The sequence below is a fragment of the Microtus oregoni genome, unplaced genomic scaffold, assembly GCF_018167655.1.
Source record: "Microtus oregoni isolate MIOR12 unplaced genomic scaffold, Mior012 000012F_ref0000307, whole genome shotgun sequence".
Lineage (NCBI taxonomy): Eukaryota > Metazoa > Chordata > Mammalia > Rodentia > Cricetidae > Microtus > Microtus oregoni.
The window spans coordinates 16830821-16856726 of record NW_024543071.1 but is presented as its reverse complement, the minus strand read 5'-3'; the positions used below and the strand labels follow the sequence as shown (position 1 = coordinate 16856726).

General features: G+C 41.6%; 1 protein-coding gene and 1 non-coding gene across 4 annotated transcripts; both read right to left on the bottom strand.

Annotated features, from left to right (window-relative positions):
• Nucleotides 1–393: 393 nt before the first annotated feature.
• Nucleotides 394–24755, bottom strand: Cwf19l1 (CWF19 like cell cycle control factor 1). Of its 3 annotated transcripts, XM_041661742.1 has the most exons (14): nt 24658–24755; nt 21884–21968; nt 20894–20972; nt 19805–19906; nt 17606–17820; nt 15757–15875; nt 14345–14429; nt 12523–12663; nt 11563–11674; nt 10332–10411; nt 5859–6068; nt 5007–5126; nt 4226–4323; nt 394–2118 (listed from the first exon to the last, which is right to left on the bottom strand). In XM_041661742.1, the coding sequence occupies exons 1-14, from the start codon at nt 24678–24680 to the stop codon at nt 1974–1976; spliced, it is 1614 nt and encodes a 537-aa protein (XP_041517676.1). In that variant the 5' UTR covers nt 24681–24755; the 3' UTR covers nt 394–1973. The 3 variants fall into 3 exon arrangements, with proteins under 3 accessions (XP_041517676.1, XP_041517677.1, XP_041517678.1); XM_041661743.1 differs by lacking the exon at nt 24658–24755 and having other exon boundaries at nt 396–2118; nt 20894–20956; XM_041661744.1 differs by lacking the exons at nt 15757–15875; nt 17606–17820; nt 19805–19906; ... (1 more) ...; nt 21884–21968; nt 24658–24755 and adding an exon at nt 14557–14575 and having other exon boundaries at nt 397–2118.
• On the bottom strand, nt 5311–5455 carry LOC121454847. Its single transcript, XR_005975361.1, has one exon. It is a non-coding gene; the product is annotated as a small nucleolar RNA SNORA12 (small nucleolar RNA).
• Nucleotides 24756–25906: the final 1151 nt, after the last annotated feature.

Genomic DNA, 25906 nt, shown 5'->3' with positions numbered 1-25906 from the left:
CTTGGAACCGAGGTTTGTTTTGAGATAGGTCTCATATAGTCCAGGCTGGTCTAGAACTCCACCTAATTCAGGCTTGTGGCACTCCTCCAGGCTGGAATGCTAATAACTCAGCACAGAATCAAATTCCCAGTGTCTGTATACAAGTCAGTGTTGTGGACACTGGTGGTGAGTGGTGTTCCCCCCGTTAGGTGGTTCTATTATTTTCATGGAACCCATGGAATTGGAGTATCAGGCTTAAAGGCGATAGCAATGAGCCTCCAAGAAAGCCTCCCTTAGAGCAGACTGTCACGTATCAGCGTGAACCCTCGTTTGCTGTGCTGTGTATGACCGCTAGGAGTGTGTCCAGTCTCCACAGGAGGGACCTAATTTTATTATGACATACTAAAAACTACAGCCAGGATAGTGTTAAGCAGGCGACCCAAGTTGGTTTCTACAGTTACTTCACTTTTTAAATATTCTATTCTTAAAACACAACTCAAAATTTATTGAATTCTTTTTTTTTTTTCTTTTTTGAGACAGGGTCTATATAGCCATGTCTGACCTGGAACTCACTATGTAGCTCAGACCTCAAACTCACAGAGATCTGCCTGCTGAGTGCTAAGAGTAAAGACCAGGCCTTTTATTATTTGTATTTGTAGAATGGTTTATCTCAGGCTTCACAATCTTCAGGTTTCCAAGACTGGTTTGTTTTTCAATGTTGTTTTGTTTTTTAATATGCGAAATGGAGGTCAAGAAATTTTTGTGAGAACTCAGTGAAAGTGTATCTGGGCCTTAAGTGGCCACTAAAGAAGAACAATTATTTTCTTCTGGCTTCAGATCTGCAGCATTCTCCCATGGCCACACTGCTCCTGCTCCACGGACCTACTCTTCACAGCACCACTGGTCCTTAAACATCTGTAGAATGGGACTGTACCGGCCCTATTTTATTTGTAATTTCATCATGGTCTATGCCCTGATGATCCCTAAAGCCCTATCACCAATGAGTCTGAGATGTATCTAACAGCACTCTGGACACATCTGTTAGATAACTCAGCTATCTTAACCATCTAAGATGCATTTTAAGTCCTGTCACCAATCCCGATCTGCTTGAGTTTTAGAAGTACCTAATGGCAATCTGGGCACATCTATTGGGTAACTCAGGTATGTTAAACACCCAAAACACATTCAAAGAAAAACTCATTTTCTTAAATCTGCCACTTCCTTTCCCAATTAGACCATAAACAAATCAGTACCATGCTGGGGCATTCACTGACTCTTGGAACTTAGAAAAATTCCCAGCATATCCGAGTTAAATATCTGAGAGATGGATTCTCTTATGTAAAGGCGACACCGTGAAAAAGCAACAGCAAAGGAAGGCCACAGTTTTCTCGGCCCCACACAGACTGAGCTGCCTGTGCTACTCCGGGATAACTGCTAGGCATAAAGCTCTGGTCTCCATTACACACACACAGAATTTCACTTCAGGGTGATAAGCAACATAAGACATTTGTTAAAAAAGCATTCCCTTTTTATCACTTACAAGATTTAGGGAAGGTTATTTTTGCTTTTTTGGGAGGGGGCGGGGACAAAGATGTGTCTCACACCATAGCCCAGACTGGCTTGGAACTATGTAGGCCAAACTAGCCGTAGTTCACATCAATTCTTCTGCCACAACTTACTTTCTGAGATTACAGACATGAGCAACCACACCCAACCTCAAAAGGTTAAAAGTCTGTGAAGATGTGGACAAACACAGCTGTTCTGAGAAATATGGAGCAGACATTCTTTTCACATACAATTGCATCTCAGAATGACTTCTTTAAAAAAGAAAAAGAAAAGAAAAAAGTCCACCCTAAGCCTCTTGCTGCAGGCAGGTTCCATGGGCAAATATGGAAGAGGCAGGGAGGCAGTCCCCATGGGAGACTCTGTAGCTTCATTCTAAAAAGAGGATGTAAGAATTTCCTGTGAAGTTCATAAAGTGTCCTTCTCTTTGCCTAGTCATCCAGAGTGAAGTCAAAAGGTTCAAAGTCTTTCCGGAAGCGGCGAGCCAGGGTCTCCTCCTCTTCCTTACTGATCTGACACTGCCTCCAGTCAGCCTTGTCAGGAACATTGAGAATGGCTTCACTGGCCAGTACCTCCCTGCAAAGAGAACACGAAGGAAAATGTGAATAGCAACTGAAACCCACCCAGTCCCTTGTTCCTCTCCAGCCGGCTCTCCTCGGTAGCCTCTAAGGAGTACGTAGACTTCTTACTCCTTACACTGCTCTCCGGACCTGACTGACATTTCTGCCTTCTTCTCTATTAAAATCACTGCCATATTAAGTGACCTCTCCTACCCCATTTATTTCTCCTTCCCTGGAACAACTCAAAACTACAGTTTTAGTACTCAGGGTAGGAACACCACATACAAAGTAGACAAAAGGCATCAGAAAAATCAGACCGAATTTCATTCCAAGCTCTGCTACTTGGTTAACCCTTGATCTAAGGCTCACTACAGGAGGGCTCCAAATAGGACTTGCTACAGGACAGAAGCCACACACCAAAGCATGTTCCCAGCAGCTGTTCTGTCTCATCTTACTATAGTTCTGGCAGTCTGACGAGACAGTTTGCTGAGGGCATGGTTCAGAGTCACGTCATGCCCATTCTGACTTAAAATCCCTCTGCCTATACTTCTAGGTGACTCACATTGTATGAGTACACCAAGAGAAGTTCGATGTGAAGAAAACCATTTACACAGATACATATACACACAGCTTCTAATTTCTAACGGTTTATATTTTTACTTTTAACTTATTTTACTATAGTAGAAAAATCTATTTGGCTCATTTCAACTTTGAAGATACAATAAAGAGGTGAAAATGAATCACAGCGGTCCTCTGAAAGACAAAGGTTCTAAGCTCAAACCTTGAGCATGTTTCTTCATAGTGTGAAATGAAGATAGAATCACTTTCCCTATTAAGTATAAAACGTATCAATTATATTAGTATTATAAAAAACTTTCAGGGTTGAAAACATAAACAACTCCCATGATCACAAACCACTGTGCCAACTGTACACGGTTGCGTGTACTCGCATATGCTTTATGTACGTCCCCACTGTGCCTACCTACATCTGTTGCAAAGGCAACAAGAAGATTAAACCACATATTTAGAGCATTTAACATATTCTCATTTATCAATTATCTGTTTGAAAAAAAAACCCTCTATTTTCTAGACTTATCCAATGGGGCAATCTCTTGGAGGCTTTCCAAACTAGTCTAAGAATGGCTGAACGCTTATTGGAAGCCCAGCTGAAACCATTGGGAATGGCTGGAGATCACCACTGTGTGCATTTTCTACTTCCCTCTACACAGGCTTTTAGAACAATGCAGAACAGCAAGGTTAAAGACCTCTCTCATCTTGGTCTTTCACCAAACCTTCACCAGAATGAGGTTTGAACCTTCAACTGTGTGACCACGGGCATACTACACCCAATAGAGTAACCACTAGCCAGATGTGGCCATTTAAATTTAAGCTCTATTTAATTAAATAAAATTAAGAATTCAGTTCTTCAGTTCCATTTTCAATTTTTTTACTATGTATATTTATTTGTGTGGATTCATGCGTGCCATGGCACCTGTGTGGTCAGAGAACACATGGGTAGAAGTCAGTTATCTCCTACATTAGGTTCCAAAGATCAAACTAAGTCATGTGGCTTAGCATCTCACTGGGTCCTCAGTCCCATTTTCAAGTATCCAAGAGCAACATGTAACTTGTGATTATGGTGCTAGTGCAACTTTATAGAGCATGTCCATATCTGTATGAAGTTCTGCTGAGCGCTGCTCCAGACCATCACTCAGGCGAGCAACTGGGCTGACGGTATATAACCAGCAGAACTAGGTTAGATGAGATAATGCACGTGAAGTTCCCACAGTGTCTGACCCAGCGAATGCTCAATAGTAGCACTTTATTCTGACAAGGTGCTCTCATCCCGTCTTTTCCCTCTATGGTCCATCTCTTAAACCATCACTTACAGGCCTTTCATGGTCCATCCTTCTCTGAGTTTCTAAAGTACAATGTTCCTCAAAATTTAATCATGGTACTGTTCAAATTCTCCATCACAGGACTGTATTACTGATCTGCTCTAAAACCATAAGCTTCTTGGGGACCATTCCCTAGTTGACTTTTCATTGATTACCCATGCAGTCCATCACCGTGTTTATTATAGCTCTAATGAAATATACCAAATAGAGTAAAAACATACAAACCTTCCAAACTGCAAAGGAAAATTCTTTTTAATTCTGTGGAAAAGCTTTTCTCCGGTGTCAAGTTCAACATAAAAGTATGCGGCTCCTGGCTGTGCAATCTGAAGTAAAAAGAGTTGTATAAAGACAAAGAAGATCAAATTTAAAAAGCTCCCTCTTCTGCAAACTTTGATTTAGCAAAGAATTTAATCTAGAAATTAAAAAAAAAAGTGGGACAGTATAGGAGCTAGAGTTTAAAAAGCCAATATATTCCCAGTGGGACCCATCCTTCAAAATTCCCATTTTAGCAGGTGTCTAATTTCTTTGCTTATTTAATTCATGTGTATTTATAAATGTGTGCCTATTCTCATGTCTGTGATTACACATGTAGGTGTATCCACTGCCTGTGGAGGCCAAATGACACTGGGTGACTTTTTCAGTGCTCTCCACCTTATGTTTTTTGACCCTGGACCCTTTCAGTTTGTCTCTACCTCCTCGGAGCTTGGATCACAGGCACCTGTCCCAGCACTTGACCTTAACAAGGCTGCTGGAGATCAAACTTAAGTCCGCACCGAGCCATCTTCCCAACCCCATGAAATGTCTAACTTCTTATTCTTCCCAGGAAAGCACTAAGACTTTGTTATAGTGATGTCTTCACCTCTAGACTTGTCAACATCCTGCATTCTAGTACCAAATGACCCTATTATTTAGTATTTTTGGAATAGCTTGACAGTACCTCTGATTCACCTTGTCAAAACCCAGATCTTAACTCCTCCCTGAACATCACCAACCCTTCCTGCTTCACCTGCTTGATGTCTGAGTGCTCTGGAATTTCCAACAGCTCTATCTGTTGCTCCTGTGCCTGGGTAATAAAGGCATCTTTAATGTCATCTGTAACACAGCAGCTGAGGGGCACAGGAATGACCTGGGTTGGTGTGGGAGAAAAAGAAGAAACTCTATGAACTGATTCCAAAGAAGATGTCTTTAAAGTCTTAGAGGAGGAGCAAATCCATCACTGGGGTGGAGAGCCACCCCTCAGTAGAGATTCTCCTCAGGCCAAACAGCCTCCATCGGCCTGGCTGTAGGACTTAAACTTATGAGAGCCAGTCACTTATGGGAGCCAATCTGTCAACAGAAAACTCTCAAGAGAGACTCTTTGTCCCTAAGACTCTGCCGGCTCCTGCATAATGTACGTGGCAGAGTCAGGCCCATCTGAATACTTAGCAGATGTGCCAGGAAGACGCTACCACCAAAGACACAAATCACTCAACTTCTAGCAGACTACACCCATGCTAGCTGGAAACTATTTTCCTACCTCTAAGCCTTCATGCATGCTGGACTTCCACACAAAATATCCATGTCTTAACATCACGACCCATTTCTCTATCTGCCATGGAACCTGTTTTAACTACCCACTCTTTCTAAACAGACACATGCTGCTAGTCACTGACCCCAGCATGACCTTCCCCATGAAATCTCTGGGATTATCAGCAGATACTCCTAGCCCTCTAACGCTATTTGAGTATTATCATGAAAGTAAGATTAAATGCTCTAAGTATTACATTAAAATTCAACACTGAGGTCAGAACTATTTTGATATTTATCAGTCTCAAGGTCCCCAAAGTGATATCCAAGTTCCTGGGCAGAAAACACCTACCTGAAGCTGGAGGTGATGGCTCCTATAATTTCTTTCAAAAAGAACACAGCGCTTCCCCCGACTCTTAAAGAAGCGTTTCAGAGTAGCCTTATACTTCTCCACTTCTTCCACCACCTCTGCCGAAAGCTCGACAACTGACTGGTAGTGCCCAATAGGCAGGATGAGGACGTGGTCATCACATAACCCTCCTTTAGCCAGGGCGAGGTAGCACTACAGAAGAATCACATAGGCAGTTTGAAGGCTGCCTCACTACATGCCGTGTGAGAGAGAGAACGGCATAAAGTAATGCCATGAGGCGGGGAAGCCCAAAGCTGATCTAAAGGGCACACCTAGAAGCTCTTCAAGCTTGTTCGCAGCCTTCATCCACAGGCTCCAGGGCCAACTGTGCTGTGCGTGTCACAGACCTTGACTCCAGACACCTCCCTAGGCAGTGCCAACCATTAAGATGCAAAACATAAATAAGAAAAGTGCCGCCTCAGTCTGAGAACTGAAAACTCAAAGTGAGGCTCCAGCTGTTCTACAGGAGGCCACAAAGAAAGAAGCTTTCAGATTGTCACCGTTAGAAACCAAAACAGGAAGAAACCAGTGAAAAACAGATGAACACCACCTGTCTGCAGAAGCATTACACATTAAGCAAGCCTTAGGGAACATCCAGTTCTAGTCGTGGGGCCTGGAGTGCAATTAAAACTCTGGTGATTAAACGGGCTTCACTGTAAGTAAAAGGAAAAGGCAATTATCTTTACAGAGCCTGAATATTTAATCTCTAGTAAGGCCCCTGAGGAAGAGGATCTGAGAAATGTGAAACTGAATGACTTCCCTGAGACCTGTGATGTTCAACGGGGATTTGTCTAGCCTAGTCACCATACTCAGGATTATCAGCTCTACAGACTGATCCAAGGTGCTCCAATCATGTGACTAAAATCATTATCCTAGATACATCAGGCATGGTATACAGCTACAAAGCTACACACTTGTGATGGCTTGATTGTCAACTTTACTACATCTGGAATTAACTAAAACCCAAAAATGAGGGTCATACCAGTGCAGATTTATGCTTAATTTGAAGTGAGAAGATCTACTTCTAATCCGGATTTGAGCTAGGAAGACACACCTTTAATCTAGATCTTTAATCTAGATATTTGGAGCTGGAAAAACCCACCTCTAATCTGGTCCATACCGTCTGCGGGAAGCCTAAAGGACATGGAAGAAGGCAGCTTTTACTCTTTGCCTGCTTGCTCTCCCCTTGCTAGCAAGTCCATTCCTTCCTCCACTGGCATTAGAGCCTACTTCTTCAGTACTCCAGCATACACTGAGGATCAGCTGAGACATCCTGCCTCACGTACTGAACAACTAGTGGATTCCTGGACATTCCATTCATAGTCAGCCATTGTTGGATTAGCTGGACCACAGCCTGAAAGTCATTCTAATAAATACCATGTTTGTGTGTATAATATACTCATATATTTATATATATGCACACATACAGAGACAGAGAGATTCATCCTATAAGTTCTTACTCTAGAGAACCCTGAGTAATAAAATCCTTGACTACTAAATTGAATTTATCACTTTAGTCTTTCTTATGCTTAATGAACTTCATTTCCTAGTAGTTTTGTTGTATTTTTTAGATAAAGCCTCACTCTGAAATCCAGTCTAACCTAGAGCTCATTATGTAGTCCAGGTGACTTGAATTTGTAACAATCCTCCTGCCTCAGTCTCCTGAGTGCTAGTATTACAGGCATGAGCCACAACATTGGGTTAACAATATCAACATTTTAAATCTATTAAATATATATAAGCAACACATGATTCCCTTCTCTACTCAATATTTAAAGTAGGGAAAACAGTGAGAAGTATTTAAAACAACAGGGCGGGGGGGGGGGTAAGTGGAGGGGATGGGAGAAAGGGAAGGAGGGGGAACTTGGATTGTTATGTATAATGAAAAATGTTAGTTTGTTTTCTTTTTTAAAAAAAATAAAATAAAATAAAATAAAAATATTTAAAACAGTCAGAAATTAAGAAAATCAACTCAATACTCCAAGAAACATAGATGAATCTAAGAAATACACAGAAAACTCATCTCGTATGAATCTTGTGAAACTGCTTCCATAAAACTATACCATCTATAATCAAAAAGGCAGAAAATGTGTTAAAGATGTATCTCAATAGCAGAGTTCTTGCCGAACATGCACAAGACCCTGGGTTCAGTCTCCAACACTATCAAGAAAGAAGGGGAAAGACTTTGAACAATATTAATGAGAATATGGAAAAGCCAAAACTCTCATAATGTTGCTGGTGGGAGCATAAAATAATGTCATTTTGAAAATCAGCTTGACAATTTCTTAAAAAGTTAAAACAGACCTGGAGAGAAAGCTCAGCAGTTAAGAGCACATACTGCTCTTGCAGAGGACCAAAGTTCAGTTCCCAGCATCCATGATAGGGGCTCACAACTTCCTATAGTTCCAGCTGCAGGGGATTCAAGGCCTGAATCCTCAGGCACGTACACTTAGATGTACATATACCAACAAACACACACATACACATGATTAAGAACAAAATATCAGCTGAGTGGTAGTGGCACTTTAATCCCAGCACTCAGGAGGCAGAGGCAGGCAGATCTCTGTGAGTTAGAGGCCAGCCTGGTCTATACAGTGAGTTCCAGGAGAGCTAGAACTAAACAGAGAAACCCTGTCTTGAAAACAAAAAAAAAAAACTTTTAAATTTAAACACAAATTTGCCAAAATAATAACATATGGTTTTATGTTTTCCATGTATAAACACATGCAAATATTACATTGTTCCTGAGAGCTATAAAATGCTAACAAACTAAATGTCTATCAAGTGATAAGTAAATAGACAAAAACAATACATCTATATACGACACTAACTGGCAATAAAAAGGAATGAGACATTTATACATGAAATACAATATGAATGAAACTTAAGATTCTTTTATGCTAGTCAAAGAAGTCAGACACAAAAAGCATTATTATATGATTTCAGTTCAAAGAAATGTCTAAACCCCACAACCCTAAAAAGACACAAGAAGTGGCCAAGGCTGAAGATGGAAACTGAGATTACTATAAAGGTCTAAAAAATTTTACTGAACTGATGGAAATGTTCTAAACCTCTATTTGGTCTTATATTTTCTTTCTTTGAGACAAGGGTCTGTGTGGCCTGACTGTCCTGGAACTTGCTATGAAATAGAGCAGACTGGCCTTAAACGCAAGAGATCTACCTATCTCTGCCTCCAGAGTGCTGGAACTGCAAGACATTCTGCAGGACACAGAAGAAAGTGACTGACAAACTGCCAATATAGGCAGAACTGTCTTTGAAATTTCCTGCTTCATGGAAAAGTCTGCCATATGGGCCTGTAGGCTGAAGATGGATGCCCCAATGTTACAGAAGAACTCTGGGTGACTGTTCAGGCAGTGAGATGTCTCTGCCAATTCTAGAGTTTTGGAAGTTACTTACAATACACTTCCTGTTTACTTAGGTAATATTATATCCTTTTGGAGTCTTTAATGGAGTTGAAGAATATATAGTTATAGTTTTTCTTAGTTATGACAAAAGATAAAGTAGATATAAATATTGTAACTAATTCTTGCTTGACACCTGTTTTGTTATATGTAATTTTAATACGTTAAAGTTAAAACCCTCCTTTTTATTTAAACAGAAATGGGAAGGTGATGTGGGATTCCTCTCAGTATGCTGTGATTACCATTGATTAATAAAGAAACTGTCTTGGGCCTGTGCAGGGCAGAACAGAGGTAGGCAAGGAAAACTAAACTGAATGCTGGAAGAGAGAAGGGCAGAGTCAGCTGGGAACAGATGCACTGGAACTTTAGCCGGTAAGCCGCAGCCACGTGGCTATACACAGATTAATAAAAATGGGTTAAATTAAGATGTAAGAGTTAGCCAATAAGAATCTAAAGCTAAAGGGTCAAGCAGTGATTTAAATAATATAGTTTCTGTGTGATTATTCTGGGAATCTGGGGAGCAGGGAAACAAACAAGTAGCCTCCTACTACAAAGGTGTGTACATCACACCTGGCATCTAAACCTATACTATGTGATGGTTACATAATTTAAAAAGTTTACTAAAATATCAATGAATTATACACTTAAAATGAATAAATTTACTGGGTGTGATGGCTCACACCTTTAATCCCAGCACCTGGAGGAAGAGGCAGGAGGATCTCTGTGAGTTTGAGGCCAGCCTAATCTACACAGTGAGTTCCAGGACAGTCAGTGCTATGTAGAGAGACCCTAAAGAGGAGAGGGGAGAGGAGGGGAGGGAAAGGGGAAAAGAAAGGAAAGAGAGAAAGAGAGAGAGAGAGAGAGGGAGACAGGAAGGGAGGAAGGGAAAAGAAAAGAATAAATTTGATAAGTAAATTATACACCATGTGAAGTTAGTAAAAAAAACAAGTAATAGACATTTCTTCTCTGCTACCAATCTATGGAAGTAACTCACATGTGTGCCAATGTTGACCACCAAATGCTTTTCCACTTCAGGGCTGGCAAGGCAAAACCAACAAGGTCCTGGAGGCTGAGCTTCATAGGAAAGAAAGCCAACTGTTGTTATGACCCAATCACAACAGACATAATCCTCACCCTATAGAGTTTACCCTTGTAGCTGGCAAGATGGCCTGATAGGTAACAGTGCCTGCCACACAAACCTGACAACTTGAGTTCCACACCCAAACCCATAGTGGAAGGAGAGTTTTCTCACTTCCACATACATACCACAGCAGGCATGCATGCACACTCACACATTCCAACAACAACAATAATAAAAATTTTAAATAGAGAATTCCCTGTTGTTCGTCATTGTCTGATCTATACATACTGCAAAGATTGCAAAGCACTGAATACCCAATGCCTGGCACCATTTTCTATGAAACTAAACCACTATTTGAAGCTTTCTGAACTGATAATCTGCGGGTACATGATCCACATACATACATACACATACATACACATTACATACTGACTAAAGCAGCATGCAACGGGCAATAGGCTACAATGAGAGAACACTGACCCGGTGGGGGTTGTCAAGCACCCCAATTCTAGTCCCAGCTATGACATCAGCCAGCTACATAAGCATAGGTTTACCTTCCTAAGTTCAGATTCAACTCTTTAAAGTAAGAGGGAAGAAAGAGGACCTCAGGGGCTGGAGAGATGGCTCAGAGGTTAAGAGCACTGACTGCTCTTCCAGAGGTCCTGAGTTCAATTCCCAGCAACCACATGGTGGCTCACAGCCATCTGTAATGAGATCTGGTGCCCTCTTCTGGCAGGCAGGCAGACATGGAAGGAATGTTGTATATATTATAAATAAATAAATAAATCTTTAAAAAGAAAGAAAGGGAGGGAGGGAGGGAGGGAGGGAGGGAGGGAGGGGACCTCAACGAAAGCTAGCCTGACCGTCCTTCCTCTCAGTTTGATTATTCTATTATTTTATGACTCACGTCAGTCTCATGCATCACCATGTTTGACAGACACAAAAGGAGCTTTCTCTGTATTTTTATAGGAAGAGTCTCAAACAGCCTCAAAGTCAGGTTGTTTATAGTATTCTGTTTTTACTTTGCTCCTAATAGCTCCGTAAAATTTTTTTTGCTAGAAGATGCTCTTAGCAATGCCACTTTCCAAACAACCCTCCACCCTCCAAAAAAGTTACTGCTCCCAAAGGAGTCCAAAGTACTTACGAGGCCTGCGTGGCTGCTTGGCCTGAGGAGGCTTGTTATCTTTGCCTGTGGATGACCGTTTCCTTCCCTGCTTTTCATTCAAATCGAAGAAGAATTGACAGGCAGATTCTTCCTGGAAAAGCCAATGGGGAAAAGCATGCTATTCAGCTGGCCTTTACACAGTAACAGACCACCAAACAATAAGGAATTTTTCTTCCACTCACACGTTTCCTCTCAGCCCTGCCCTGCCTACTCTGGGGAAGAGAAGTATCTTTCCAATTCTGATGCCTCGACTCCCAGTCCTGTATCCCAGCATCCTTACCCAACCACCAGCACATTTACGTCCTCTGCAATGCAAGGCATAGAGCAATTCTTCCCCAAATCAGAGCAGTATGAACCCATTGCATTTTCCCCTCTCTCCCAATAATGACACGGAGTTCTAAAATTTCAGACATGAAACAAGTCCGATCCAACTTCAATGAAAGAGACGAGAAGGTCAAAGACCCCATTAGGAGGCAGAAAGTGGTTTTGAGTGGACAGAGAAGTCCAAGAAAGCAGACTGTGCATCCTAACATGAAAACCTGATTGTCCTTGCTTTAGTGGGGGAAAAGCTAATTTCTAAAGTTCTGCTACTGAGAAAGTTCTTTAAAGTTCTCTACTAGAAAATCATTATAGAAATCATAATCTCTGCTACCAATGGACCTTTGCCTGGAAAACTGAGAATAATCAACTAAAGACAAGGAAAAACAATATGAATCAACTTAGGCAAAGGCTCAACACTGAACTGCTAACCTCAAAATACAATTTAAAAATTGAGCTTAATTACAATCTATTAGGATTTTCTAAATATTATCATGATTTGCCAAGAGGAAAATCATTGTAAGTCTAAGACTGAACTTGTTTGGTACATGAAACTGTGGTCAGGAAAGGCACACTTGAGGACAATCTGGCCCCGAATCCCAGCCCACAAAAAGAATTCACCTGAGGGGCAGGAATTTGCTTTCCTCCAGCTGCTTCCTTTCCAGACTCTCGGTAAGGATTCTCTGTGACGTCTGGAGGCTGCTTCACCAGTTCTGTTACAGCCATTAGCTTCATCGGAACAATACTGAATGCATAAAGATACTCCAGGGAAGAAAAAGAACATAAAGTTAGGGAAAATACTGTTTGTCTCACTATAATCAACCCAGCTTATGACGACAATTTCACAGAACACCTCCGACATGAATAAAATCATAATCCTGTTTGTGGCTCTGAGAATACACAGAACTGTAGCAAATGCCATCCCGGTGGCCTCTGCCATGACTAATGAGGGCTCACGCAGTAATGAGCAACAAATCAAAGCTCCAGCCTTAAAGAGACTAGGTCCTTCACTAAGGGGAACAATGACAACCTCACTACAAGGCTCAGGGGGACTTGTTTTGTAAGCCTTGAAGACAAACTCTGTTCCTGTCACTGCATCTTTTGTTTATGTGGACAACAGAATCATGACACTCCCTTTCCATGTTCTTCATGAGCAACCCAACTGGAGAAGGTAAACCTTCCGTCTCTGACACTACACAATTCACACACATGCAGATACATTTCCTTGGGGACTAGCAGCAAACAAGAGAATAAGTCATATATACTTTATAAATCTTGGGCTAATGGCATAAGATAGAAAACTTTAGGCATGAATATATGCTTTGCCTCAACACAATATGGGAAATAAAACAACACCATAAGGATACCCTACCTTCCATTTAACTGTATTGGGGAAAACCCGGTATTATTCGGAGTATAGAAAAGGGGAAAAGGAAAACATGCACAGCTGGTAAGGATATAGACTGGAACAAAATTTTGAGACCAATAGCGCTTGTCAAGTTAAAACTGTGCACTTTTGACTCTTAAGACATGCACTGCACTGTGCATCTCTGGGCATCTCTGAGACTGAGAGAGCCTGACTCACAGAGCACTGCTCAGCCTGAAAGGTCAGCTTATAACACTAGTCTACACCTGCCAGGAACGGCTGCAAAGCTTAAAACAGGAAGAGTGAACACGAGGCTACTTACCTTTTAAACACTGTTATAACATGCTATGAAGGCTAGAGAGGAAGGTTATTCTGCCTATTTTCTCATTGGACTGCTTTTGATTTTAGCTGTCTCACTCAGCAGTCTAATTTTTAGCATTAGCAAAACATTCCCAGAAAAGCGAAGCATACCACCTACTTTACTGATTTATTTTTTTCCCATCTGCACTATTTTCTAGATTCCAGGTATAACTAATAATTCAAAAACCAAGGAAGGCTTAATACACACACACACACACACACACACACGTTTCATTTTGTTTGCTGATGCTGTTGTTTTGAGACAGGGTCTTACTTTATAACCTCGGCTGGCCTGGAACTCACTATGTAGACCAAGCTGGCCCCACACTCACAGTGATCTGTCCGTCACTGCCTCCCAAGTGCTGGAATTAAAGGTGTACACCACTGTACCAAACTTTAAGAATATTCCTGAGATTTTATTATTTCAGCTCAATGAAGCTGCTAGAAACAAGCAAGCATTTCATCTAAGAGCAAACGCACAAAGCAACAGAGGCAACCACATGGATGTGGATGGAAAGCAACAGTCTCTTAATCTGCCATATCCCAGGGCGCCAGGCCCTTCTCCCAGACCTCCTACAAAGCACTCAAGAAAACCTGCCTTTACAAAGGAGTTGCTGAAGCTGCTGGGAACGCCCAGAAGATCTGAAAGCCAAACTAGAGGAAAAACATTTCCCAAGCAGATGATGAACCATAACCAACAAACACCCAAATCTTTACCTTTTTCTTTTCCAGATTCCCAACATTTGCCAGTGCTATGAAGCGGGTGGCATGCTGTGCACTTTCTTGTAGAACAACATGGTTTCTAAAATGTATATGAAAGATAACAGATCTCAGTCACTCTATTCTATTTTACAAAGCATTAGGTTTCATTATCGCATTTTCATACATGAATCTTTATACTTTGCTTTAATTCATGACCTTCCCCTTACCACCTTCCCTGGTTTTCTTCCTTCCCTCAAGTAGCCCCTCCTTCTTTCATGTCATCCTAAGCAAGACTACAGATAGTAATGAGGGACAGACAAAGGGAGCCCTTGACTGCTGCCGGTGGGAAGGTGAGTGGTGCAGCATGAGGAGGCCTCTCACAGGCCAGGCAGAGCCACCCAATGACCCTGAAGTGCCACTCGGCTTCCATTCACACACCCACATCCGCAGTTCCTGCTACACGCTTCACTTGGGACAGCAGAACTACCTGACTGTGCAACAGAAGAGTGGATTTTAAAAACAGTGCACATACACAACGGGATTTCCAGCCATAACTAAAGACGAAAGCATGACATTTGCAAGGAAATGGACTGAACTAGAAATCATATGTTAAGAGAAACTACTCAGAAAAATAAATACTATACATTTTCTCTAAAACTTATGTTTAAAAGTATGAGTTGGATGGTGGTGGCACACACCTTTAATCCAGGACTCAGGAAGCAGGGACACATGGATCTCTGTGAGTTCAAGGACAGCCTGATCTACATATTAAGTTTTAGGACAGCCAGGGCTACATAGAGAGACCCTGTCTCAAAAATAATACAAAACAAAAACTAATGAACAAAGAAAAAGAAGAAAACAAACCACCAAAACCAACAACAAGAACAGGACCTACGGATTGACAGTGATTACCCAGCACTGTAATGGTAGACCCCAAACTTCTAAGGTCATAGTCTAACCTCTTTTATTTCATTAGGAAACAGAGAGAAAATTAATGACTTATGAGGGTGGTGTCTCATGGGAAATGTCCTCCAGACACTCATGTGTTTTTGAACACTTAGTGGAGCTATTTGGGGAACCTTGGGTGGAGGAGCCTTGTTGGAGGAAGTATGTCCCGAGCTTTGAAGGTTTAGAGCCTTGGCCCACTTCCTGGTCTGTCCTTCTCTGCTTCCTATGTGTAGATTAAATGTGATCAGCCAGCTCCCTGCTCCTGCTGCCTGGTGTATTCCCCTGGAACTATAAGCTGAAATAAACCCTTTCTTACTAAAGTTGCTTTTGGCCATGAGATTTTACCACAACAACAAAAATGAAGCTAATAGTCAATCACTTGCTCTGGTGCCTTAGTACTAGAAGGAACCAAGATATATGGCTAAAAGTGAACAAGATGATAGTTCGTTTGTAGAAAAGACCCCTGAGATGTTACTCACCGGTATGGAAGTCTCTCATAATATGACTTTTCCAAAGCAGCAAAATGATACCTTGGTTTCAAGCTTGCGGCAAGTCTGGAGACCCAAGCTGAGCCACACTTTTTGGTATCTACTCCTCCCTAGTAAATAGGAACCTGATTATCAACACAGACTCAGGAATTATGAACAAATACAAAGAAACAAAAAAGCGTTTTGAAATATCTTTCTAATCCATACACAGACACAAATGTAGACTGCAGGATTTGCAGTGAACTGCATAGCTAAGGGCAATCAAACACATAAAAGTATTGGACTATTACAATTACAGAAGGAGCACAATTGTTGGAAATCAGTGGACACATGGCAAGGCAATCCTCCATGATGACCTCTAAAACACTCACTAAGAGCTCTTTCTGAAGACAGGTCTCTCCCTACAGCCTATAAATTATGTCTCCATAAATATGCTTTTAAGAGTACCTATGTATCTGAGAAAGGCAGGCAGATCTCCGTGAGTCCAAGGCCAGGCTGGTCTACATAGCAGGTTCCAGGACAGCCTGGGATACACAGAGACTGTCTCAGATAAAACAAAATAGAACAAACAGAAGCTTGCAAATAAAGACATTTTGCTATCGTGGACTTGCTCCTAGAACATTCCTAGCTTTTGTCTAATGCTTTCCTTCTGCAAGTTTTTGCTAAAAGGTGGGTGACTGACCTTGAACTTAGCGGTAGCATCACAATGATTAGCTAACTACATCGTTTTCTTTCCCATAAAATCTTATATGGGCCAGACATGGTGACACCTTTAATCCCAGCACTTGAAAGGCAGAGGCAGGTGGATCTCTGTGAGTTTGAGGCCAGCCTGGCTTACACAGTGAGTTCTAGGACAGCAAGAGCTGTTATACAGAGAAACTCTGTCTCAAAAAAACAAACAAAACAAAAACAACAAAAAAATTAATATGGTTATTTATAAACTTTGACCAAAGTTCCCCCCCTGCTGATTTTAGCTCTCCCCCAAAAAAGGGGCTTCCTTTATAGAAGCAGAGTAACCACGGGTCAGCAGAAGGAGATGTTAGGTTCTCTTCCTTTCACCATCCTCCTGGCTGACTTTTATGGTCATGGACACTTAGTGCTAAGTCAGCAAGGACTGGCACACAAGGCCACCCTGGAACATCACTCAGTGACGAATCTACTGGGAGAGCTTATTCTCAAATTCAGTCTTGCCTTTCCCTCCACTGAGGCTCAGCTGAGCTTCTGACCTTACACACCCTTTCCAGGGCCTCTCTTAGACCACGTCTATCTATCATAGCTTACTGGTAGCAGCCCATTTTCAAGACTGTAAATACTTAGGTAGGTTCCAGGGCATCCCATGCTAGTATTGCTACCAGAGATTTCATATTTAGCACCTTGCTCTTCCCATCTGTAGATATTTACATTGCTGACAGAGAGTTACAATGACCCAATTTTACAATATATTTTGATAGCCAAAAACCAATATTTTGGAATGGAAAGGGGTAAGTAAATGCAACTGGAGAGGTGCCAGTAGCTATAAATCTTCCCACTGGGAATTAATAAACTTGCAAAATGCATAAAGAAAAAGGTAAAAGGAGGCTACTTTCAGAAAACACAATTTCAAAAACCATTCACTTGTAATTATGATTCAGAAATCTCATCTGTAAATTATATTTTTATGGGATCAACTTCTGTTTTTGTCAGTAGATGTAGCTTTTAGAATCTTGAAAGTGTTCACAAAACACTTCTAGGAAAAAGTACTATGAGTTAAAATATTCAAAATAAAGAGAAAAACTTTAAAGGTCCAACTTAAACCAGTGTAATTTGCTTTAAAATTTTCAACTGAACAAGCACTACTCACAGAAGAATTCCCAAAGCTCCCCACATACTTGGGCCACGGGGACGTGAGCAAGATATCAACACCCTTAAACTGGGATGCCGAACACAGCATTGTTCTCAAAGAAGACACATCCGTGGGACTAAAACTGTAACTTGGGACTGGCTCATCTAAGGACTCTGTCCCACTGAGATAGGCAATCTGCAGTCCCGAGCTTCCAGTGAAGACACCTTTTCGACCTGGGTCCAAAGGAAAATGAATGAGTTTTAGTCAAAACTGTGAAGGAAATGTGCCACTTACTCTCTCTCCCCATGCTTCCATCTCCCGGCTCTCCTCCCTCTACACACCTGAAGGAGTGTGACTCCTACAGCCCCACCTGGCTCCAAGGGGCCCAGACTGTGTGGTTCTGACAATATTCCTATTCCATTAAGTTTGAGCAGCTCTTAAGTGGTGGCTTCTGGTCACTGACTGAAACTGCCAGTGTCTGCACACTGACCTGTCCTCCAGCACCTACCTGCCCCTGCCCCCCATGACAGCCTCTTAACTGGGCTACTATGATCTCCTTGCTTCCCCTCTCTCTATTTCCTCAACAGCGTGACCCTGTAGGCAGCTTTATTTTTTATCTTTATAGTACCAACTCCCCAAATTTGATACCAATGGATGTTGGAGAGAAAGAACTATCAAATTATACACAGCTGCAGTGTTTCGGGCTATCACAGGCCCACCAACAAGATCACTGTTGAAAGACGTGGCTCAGTGGAATTCGCCTAATAAAATGGTTGGCAAATACAACAGTGTTCTTTATACAAACCAGAAAAACACACTGATGGTACCAGTCAGCCCTGCATCCATATCGCTAACAAATAGGTTTCACAATGTCTGCTTCACAGCAGCTAAAAACCACTATGCAGAGGACTGGAGAGGGCTCGGCCACGAAGAGTACTTGCTGCTCTTTCAGAGCATGTGGGTGTGGTTCCTAACACCCACATGATAGTACAAGAGTCTCTAATTCTAGTTCCAGATCTCCAAGAGCACCAGGCACACACACAGTACACACATACACATATATTATATAGGCAATACACCCATACACAGAAAATAATAATTAATTCTTATTTTTTTGAGGTGGCTCAAGGAAAGATGTTCTGCAAGTCTAAAAGCGTGAGTCCAATCTTTAGAAGGCACATAAAGGTGAGAGAAGAGAAGCAACTCCAAAGGTGTCCTCTGATTACACTTGCATTAGGCAAATGTATGTACACACACATAACTAATAATGATGAAAAATTTAAAATCAATAAGCATGGGGACTATAGCAACAATTCAGAGGCAGAGCACACACTTAGCAAATGTATGAGACCTGGGTTTAATCTCCAGTAATGCAAAAAAATAATATAATAAACTTTAAACCATATAAGAAAAAAGTTTCCCTCAACAATCTGACTAAAGGATTTCATGTGACTGGAGAAAGCTGAAATTGCTCCCGTGAGGGCCACACTTGATGCAGGCCTGAAGGCGATGACAAACTATGGCAGGCTGAAGCGGGGCACGTCTAGCAAAGGAAATACAGGAGCTAGAGATACAAGACCAAAAGAAATGTGAAGGATGCGCTTAGAAAGCAGTAACATGAATGATCTAGGACACAGTAAACTAACAGCAGAAGGTGGAGAGAGAACAATAGCAAAACTTGACAGTTGCTTTTATCCTGACACTGAAGAAATGCAGGGGGCTATGAACAGCTTTAACTTAGAATTAGAGAGGCCCTGAACTAGGAAAAGAGACAAAAGGAATGAAAAAGCCCAAGGAGGATCACTAAAAATTTAAGTAGCCAAAGCCTTAGACTAAAGTCTAGAGTAAAGCTAGTTTGCTAAATCAGCAAGCAAGGTATATGTGCAGCAGCAAGTCCTGAAGGAAAGACGGGATGTGTGCCCCAAGTTCTCCACACAGTGAGCAAGGCACTGACCACTCAGTTGGTGGAGGAAGCGTGCACAGTGCTACAAGAACACAAGATTAGGGGAATAGCAAACTGAGGAGGAAGAAATATCACTGTCCAAAGGGATACAGATGCAGACTTAGAGGGAAAACCTTCCCCAGAGGGAAAAACAAAACCAACGCCTAACTTTGTCAAGCAGTAATGGCAGAAGGATCCAGTCAAAACTTCTCCTGAGAGACTAATCCCTGGAAATATTTTACTAAATTCATTACCAACAACAAATATTAACTCACCCAGGTAAGTGATATTTTCAGCTAATTCACACCCATCAGCATCCTGGAAATACTGTACTGTCTCCTGGTTGTTGGCACCAAGCACATATGTCTGAATAGGAGCTAAGAGGGAAACAGACATGGCACCATATGGTTACTGGATCTGCTCTGACGTTCCAGAAATGTTTCCTCATTAGTAAAACAGTCACAACGAGAGTAAAGAGTTCCTTCCACAGCCATCCACATGCTCACCACTGAGGATTCCTAATCTAACCCTGGTGGCTTGACTACTTACTAAATTATATCACTAGGCTGATGAATTACCATCTTTAAGTACACAGTCAATGTACTTTTAATAAAATTTTATAATTTTATAAAATTTAATAATATTTTAATAAAAGCACTTGACAGGGCTGGAGAGATGGTTCAACAGTTAAGAATACTATTTGCTCTTACAAAGGACACGGGTTCAATTCCCAGCACCGATATGGTAGCTTACAACTGTCTATAACTCTGGTTCCAGACGATTTGGCACCCTCCCACAGATATACATGCAGACAAAACATCAATGTACATAAAAATAAATAAATCTTTTTTTTTTAAGTGAGCTAAGAAATTGGCTCTCTGGATATAAAGAAAAAATATTTTTTTTAAAAAGCACTTCATGAAAAAGCTCGAAAACAATGAAAGGGCATGCCAGTTCCACTTTTCAATTCTTGACGATCTAAGTGAGTATTCTTTTGATAGAATGAACCTGAACAAAATTCAAATTGTGGGGGGAAAATGGATTACACATATGCATCCTCTTCTGCTCAATGCAGAGTTCAAGAAAGACATACTACTCTTCGTTATTTTTGCTTTGTTTAAACAGTCTAGACATGCAGGCCAAACTGGTCTGTCCCGGATTTATGATACTTCTACCTTAGCCTTTCAAGTGTTAGCACCATGAGCATGCGCCACCAGGGGCAAGAGAGAAACTATCTGAAAGCAGCTATGCTCGGCAATGCGTGAGAGAAATCTTCAGCAACTAATATGTGAAAAGCAACCCAACAACTACAGCCCCTGACATTTGGTTAGAAATCACACATTAAAGAAAAATAATTTCTGTACCTTTCTTGTTGCCAGTCTTATAATCCTCCCACTCAGCATCTTGGGTAGAGCCAAAGAAATTTCCTACACACAACAGCAGCTAAAATGAGTTTTTTAAAGATATATGAGATTAAAACAATAAATTAAACAGCACATTATTCACTGTGATAATCAGTTAACTACTCTACTTAGTAGTCTCAAACCAAGTATTTATTCTTCGATTTGTAGAATTTGAAAACATCTTTAAGAACAGTTAACTGATAAACCTATGAATTATCAAACTATGATGCACTGACAATCAAATCTAAGTTGGGGGCTGGGGGAGAGAGTGGGGAATATGAACTTTGAGAAGGCAGAACTAAAGTGCTTTCCAAAGATTCCCAGCGCCTCTCTATCCTCCTTCCCTGGAACACACAGTGGTACTGAAACAGACATTTAAAGAATCCCTCTGTGAAATATGAAACTTAAATATTAGACTTCAGAAACGAGGAGCTTAAGAACACCACATTTGCCTCCCACTGTTTTTACTAACCTTTAACGTAATGAACAAATTCTCCCCACGCCCACAATACTCTTCTGTAGTCTAAGGACTCAAAATCTACTTGGCAACCATACACAACATTCATTCCCAGTTCTTTCTCTTGTGAAGCATTTGCACATCTGTTACCTGATTTAATCCATAGCACACACTCATGAAGTAGATCTGTGCTTACCAAACCCATGTGTCAGAACCGCCTGGTTCTGTTCAATTTGTTTGCTTGTTTTGGTTTGGCTTTTGGTACAGTAAGATAGTAACAAGACTGAAATTCAATCAGTGTAAAAAAGTGGACAATAAATAGTTCTTCTTTTCCCATCAGTCCGTTAGTCCACGGTTACTAAGTTCATATTATAAATAAATAAATAAATTCAACCTAACAACAAAAGGGAGAGTCAACAATGAAATTAACAAAGGATCCCCCACCTTGATGTCTGACTAGAGTAGTAAAGTACCAGTAAGAATGGTCAACTTACGTCAAAATTCCCACTTTTCTTCTGAATTGTTCGAACTCTATTGAATAAAACATCAAACTTTCCTTCAACATCTCCACAAGCCAAACTGCAAACGAGAGATAAACATTATAGCAATTCAGGAACCACAAGGACCTGCTAGGCTTGGCACACATGTACTTGTCTTCTGGAACAGAGACGTGGCACAGTCTCGGCAGGTGTCTTCTACTGTTGGCGCATTGCAGCTCTTACTAGCCACCAGGTGGGTCTTCCTGGAGATCTCACCAACACCTCAACTCACCATAGCTAAAATTTACCTCTTCCTTCTTCAAGACTGAGCCAGCTCCTTCTCATTCCCAAGACCTGTGGGTAGGTTTATCACCAACAAGTCCCTTATTTAATCTGAATCCAAGCAAGTCTTTTCTCCAAACACTTTTCCTAAGCATTCTATTCTTACTTCCACCACTGTGCCCACTACACAGCTCTGCTCATCGTTCAGGGAACACAAACTGAACAACTACACTATGCAAAGTTCAATGACACACTAGAATTACAGCAGGAGGAAGGCTCCTGTAGTCTAAGAGAGTTTAGATAAGGAAGCTCCCATCATAATTGTGTATGAAAGAAGCAATGACAGGAGGTAGCCTAGTGCTAGGGAGCTGGAAGAGGAAAGGACAAGAGCGGAGGAGGATGAGGTGGACTACCCCAAGCTGTCAAGTGACTTGTCCTGAGTTCTGACTTACATAGTTTTTGTTTGTTGTTTGTTTTTATGTTGGGAGAGGTATTATATTGGGAAAGGCATACGTGTGCCACAGCACTCATGTGAAAGTCAGAGGAGAACCAGAGAGTTAGTTCTCTCCTCCCACCATGTGTGTCATCAGGGAATGCACTCCGGGCATCGGGCTTGGCAGGAAGTGCTCTACCCACTGAGCCATCTTACCAGCCCTTATTTTCTTAATGTCTTTTGATTCAAAATACTACAGTTTCTATTGTTTTTCAGTATATCTCCCTGGTGTTTATTGTTCCTACCAATGAACACTTTCAAGCAACTTAGTGATATGATTGTACATGCTTCATCAATACTTTTAACAACAGTGAATGATGGTCTAGAGGAACAGTTAGCTACAACCCAAGTGTAGACAAGAAAAATGGCTGATGAACACAGGAAGGGAAAATCAGATGAGAAACTTAAGAGTCTGAACACAAACTAAGGAAAGAAGTAGGAAGGAAAACGAAGGGGAAGTAGGAACGGAAGGAAACAAGGCTAAGCAACCGAGTTTTGATGTGGCAGAAGCAGAATCCAATAGCCTGGTTAACTGGTTCGGGATCCAAGGCAGATGCTACAGACCCTCCAGTACCTTCGCTCATTCTACATACCGCCATTGGCTTAACACTCCTTCCTCAGGTCTTACAAGGTACCCATTCATTTTCTCATGCCACATACAGCCATTGGTTTAATGCTCCTTCCTCATATCTTATAAGGTACCCATTTCTTGTAGCAAGTTTTCCTCAGGTCCTAGCCTGTCTTTCCAATGCTTTCTTTTAGTTTTCCCAACTGAACTCTCTCCAAACTGCCAACAGATCACTCTCTTCTCTGCTATTCTCTAAGAAAGTTCTCTGTCCTAACAGCCCCTCTGCACTCATCCTCAAAGCCTTTCCCATTCACCAAGGCCGAGTAAATCTCTGGAGCTTTCCTGGTGAGCTGACATGGGCACTCTTTCTCAAAATCTCAAAATGTGCCATTTCAGAACAAACTCTGCCATAATGATTAAGCAATCTGATTTATTCTCTAAGCACCTCTAGAAATCTTTTCAAGCCCCACTGACTAACAATTCCTGAGAGGCACATTCAATATTCATTATCTGGTGTGAGTCCTTTTACAGTGTTTTCTGATCCCAATGATTTAAGATGGAAATCTGCGATCTTACAGTGAGAGTTCCACACAACCAAAACACCACCAAGCCCTACTGACTGCACCTGTACAATAAACCATCAATTCCTAAACTTTCCCTCTGCCATCATTCTAACTAATCCTAGCTTCCTCTACTTTGGCTCTGATTGGTTTCCCACCTTTCAAGCAGAATCACTTTCCACAACGAAAATTGGATCACGCTAAGGAGCTTTTAAACATTTCGGTGACTTCTCTGGGATAACGACAATATTTACCAGAGTTAAATCTTCACGTTCTCAGGAAAGCCTTAATTCCCTCCATTATGTCAAGTATCATCATATATCCTCCAGAACCGTCAACTTTTTCCTACATTTTCCGCATTTGTTGACACCTGTTCAGCTATCAAGGCAGAAACTCATTCGTGCAACGCTTGGCACCATGCATGACACACTACCGCTACTCAGTCATCTTTCTGAATAAAGTCTTGTCTTCGCTAACCGACCACGCCACAACAGTACGCCGGGACAGGGGCAACGACTATCCTGTCTGTCAATACCCATCAGTGCACCCGATGTCTCCAAGTATTTATTTGGCTAATCAATAAATGGCACGAGGGGAGAAATGGAAGGGAGATGATTCGTGGCAGGCAGGGTAGGCCTAAAGACAGGAAGTCTGGCTCCGCAAGTTTTTATCTCTCCCGGAGAGACTCAGAAGACACTAGGGTGGAAAAACGACAGAAGGAGAGCAGGAAGCCTCCACTCCGGCTCCCAGCAGCCAAGCGACCTCCCCTCCGTCTTCCCTTCCCAGTGTAGGGAAGGAACCCCCCCCCCCCCCCTTCTACGACCGCCTCTCTCGCCTTTTCCTTTCCCCGCTAGGTTCCTGAGTCTTCCGATGCAAGGTAACTCACAGACGCAGGGGCTGCTGAGCCATCGGTGATTACAGCCTGTACTGAGACAGCCACCCAAAGCTGGAAACACAAACACGCGCTCAAGGTTAGAACGCAAGAGCGCGGAAATATGGCGTCACGCAGATCAGCCAATGAGAAACCACCAATCTACAGTGAGGGCAGAGGGACAAATCTCTACGCGGTTTTTGCTTTAAAAGGAAAACTATAGAGACAGTGAAAGGGTTGGACAAACGAAAAACAAATTGTTTTGTTTGTTTGTTTTAGAAACATTTGGAAATTAGTGAACTAGTAGTCTCTCTCTCTCTCTCTCTCTCTCTCTCTCTCTCTCTCTCTGGTTCTGGGATCTAAACACTAGATCTCATGAAAGAGCAAGCACTCTTAACAGCAGAGACATTTCTCCAACCCTAAGTAGATTTGTTTTGTTTTGTCGTTATTATTTTAGTGTGTGTGTGTGTGTGTGTGTGTGTGTGTGTTTGTTTGCATAGGTGGGCACACGTTTGTGTGCATACAGGTGCCTGTGGAGGCCAGAGGCCAAGTCAAGAGTCTTCCTCCTTTCCTCCCACCTCTTATTTTGCCCAAAGGATCCCTAACTCTGTTTTCTGAACCATGGGCCCTCGAGCTTGCCCAAACTTACATGGGCACTAGGGATCCAAATTCTAGTCGGTATGTTTACTGTGATAAAGGTGACCTAGACGTCGCCGAAGCCCCCTTTTTTAACACAATAGAATAACAATCATCACCTCAATTCAATGTGTCAGCTTTGCCAAAGTTGCTGTCTTACTCACTTCTCTCCATGTAACCATGCAGTTTCACTGTCACTGAGTTTTTAAAAAGTGAAGTGCAGACCTGAGTGTGCACCTCAGAAATAAAATATCCTCCCTTAAGTGACCTTAATATTAGCACACTAATGAAGATGAAAGTTAATTCAGCAACAAGACCTAGCAAACATGGATATTTAGGGGTTCTCCACAATTACTTTCATAGATGGGGGTCTATTTTCATTTGGGAATTAAGCAATTCCTTAACATTTTCATTTGATCCTATTTGCTTTCTTTTTTCAGTACATTGATTTTTCTGAAGATCCAGACCAATTAGTGTTATGCCCAAATCCGTGGGGTCCCCACAAAAGCCAACAAAGGAGACCGAGTTCCATATGTAAAAGCAAAGAGCCTTTATTATAATCAAGTTTGCAAACTCGGTCTCTCTACAAATCCAATGTATTGGAATAACCAGAGAGCCCCGAGCTCAA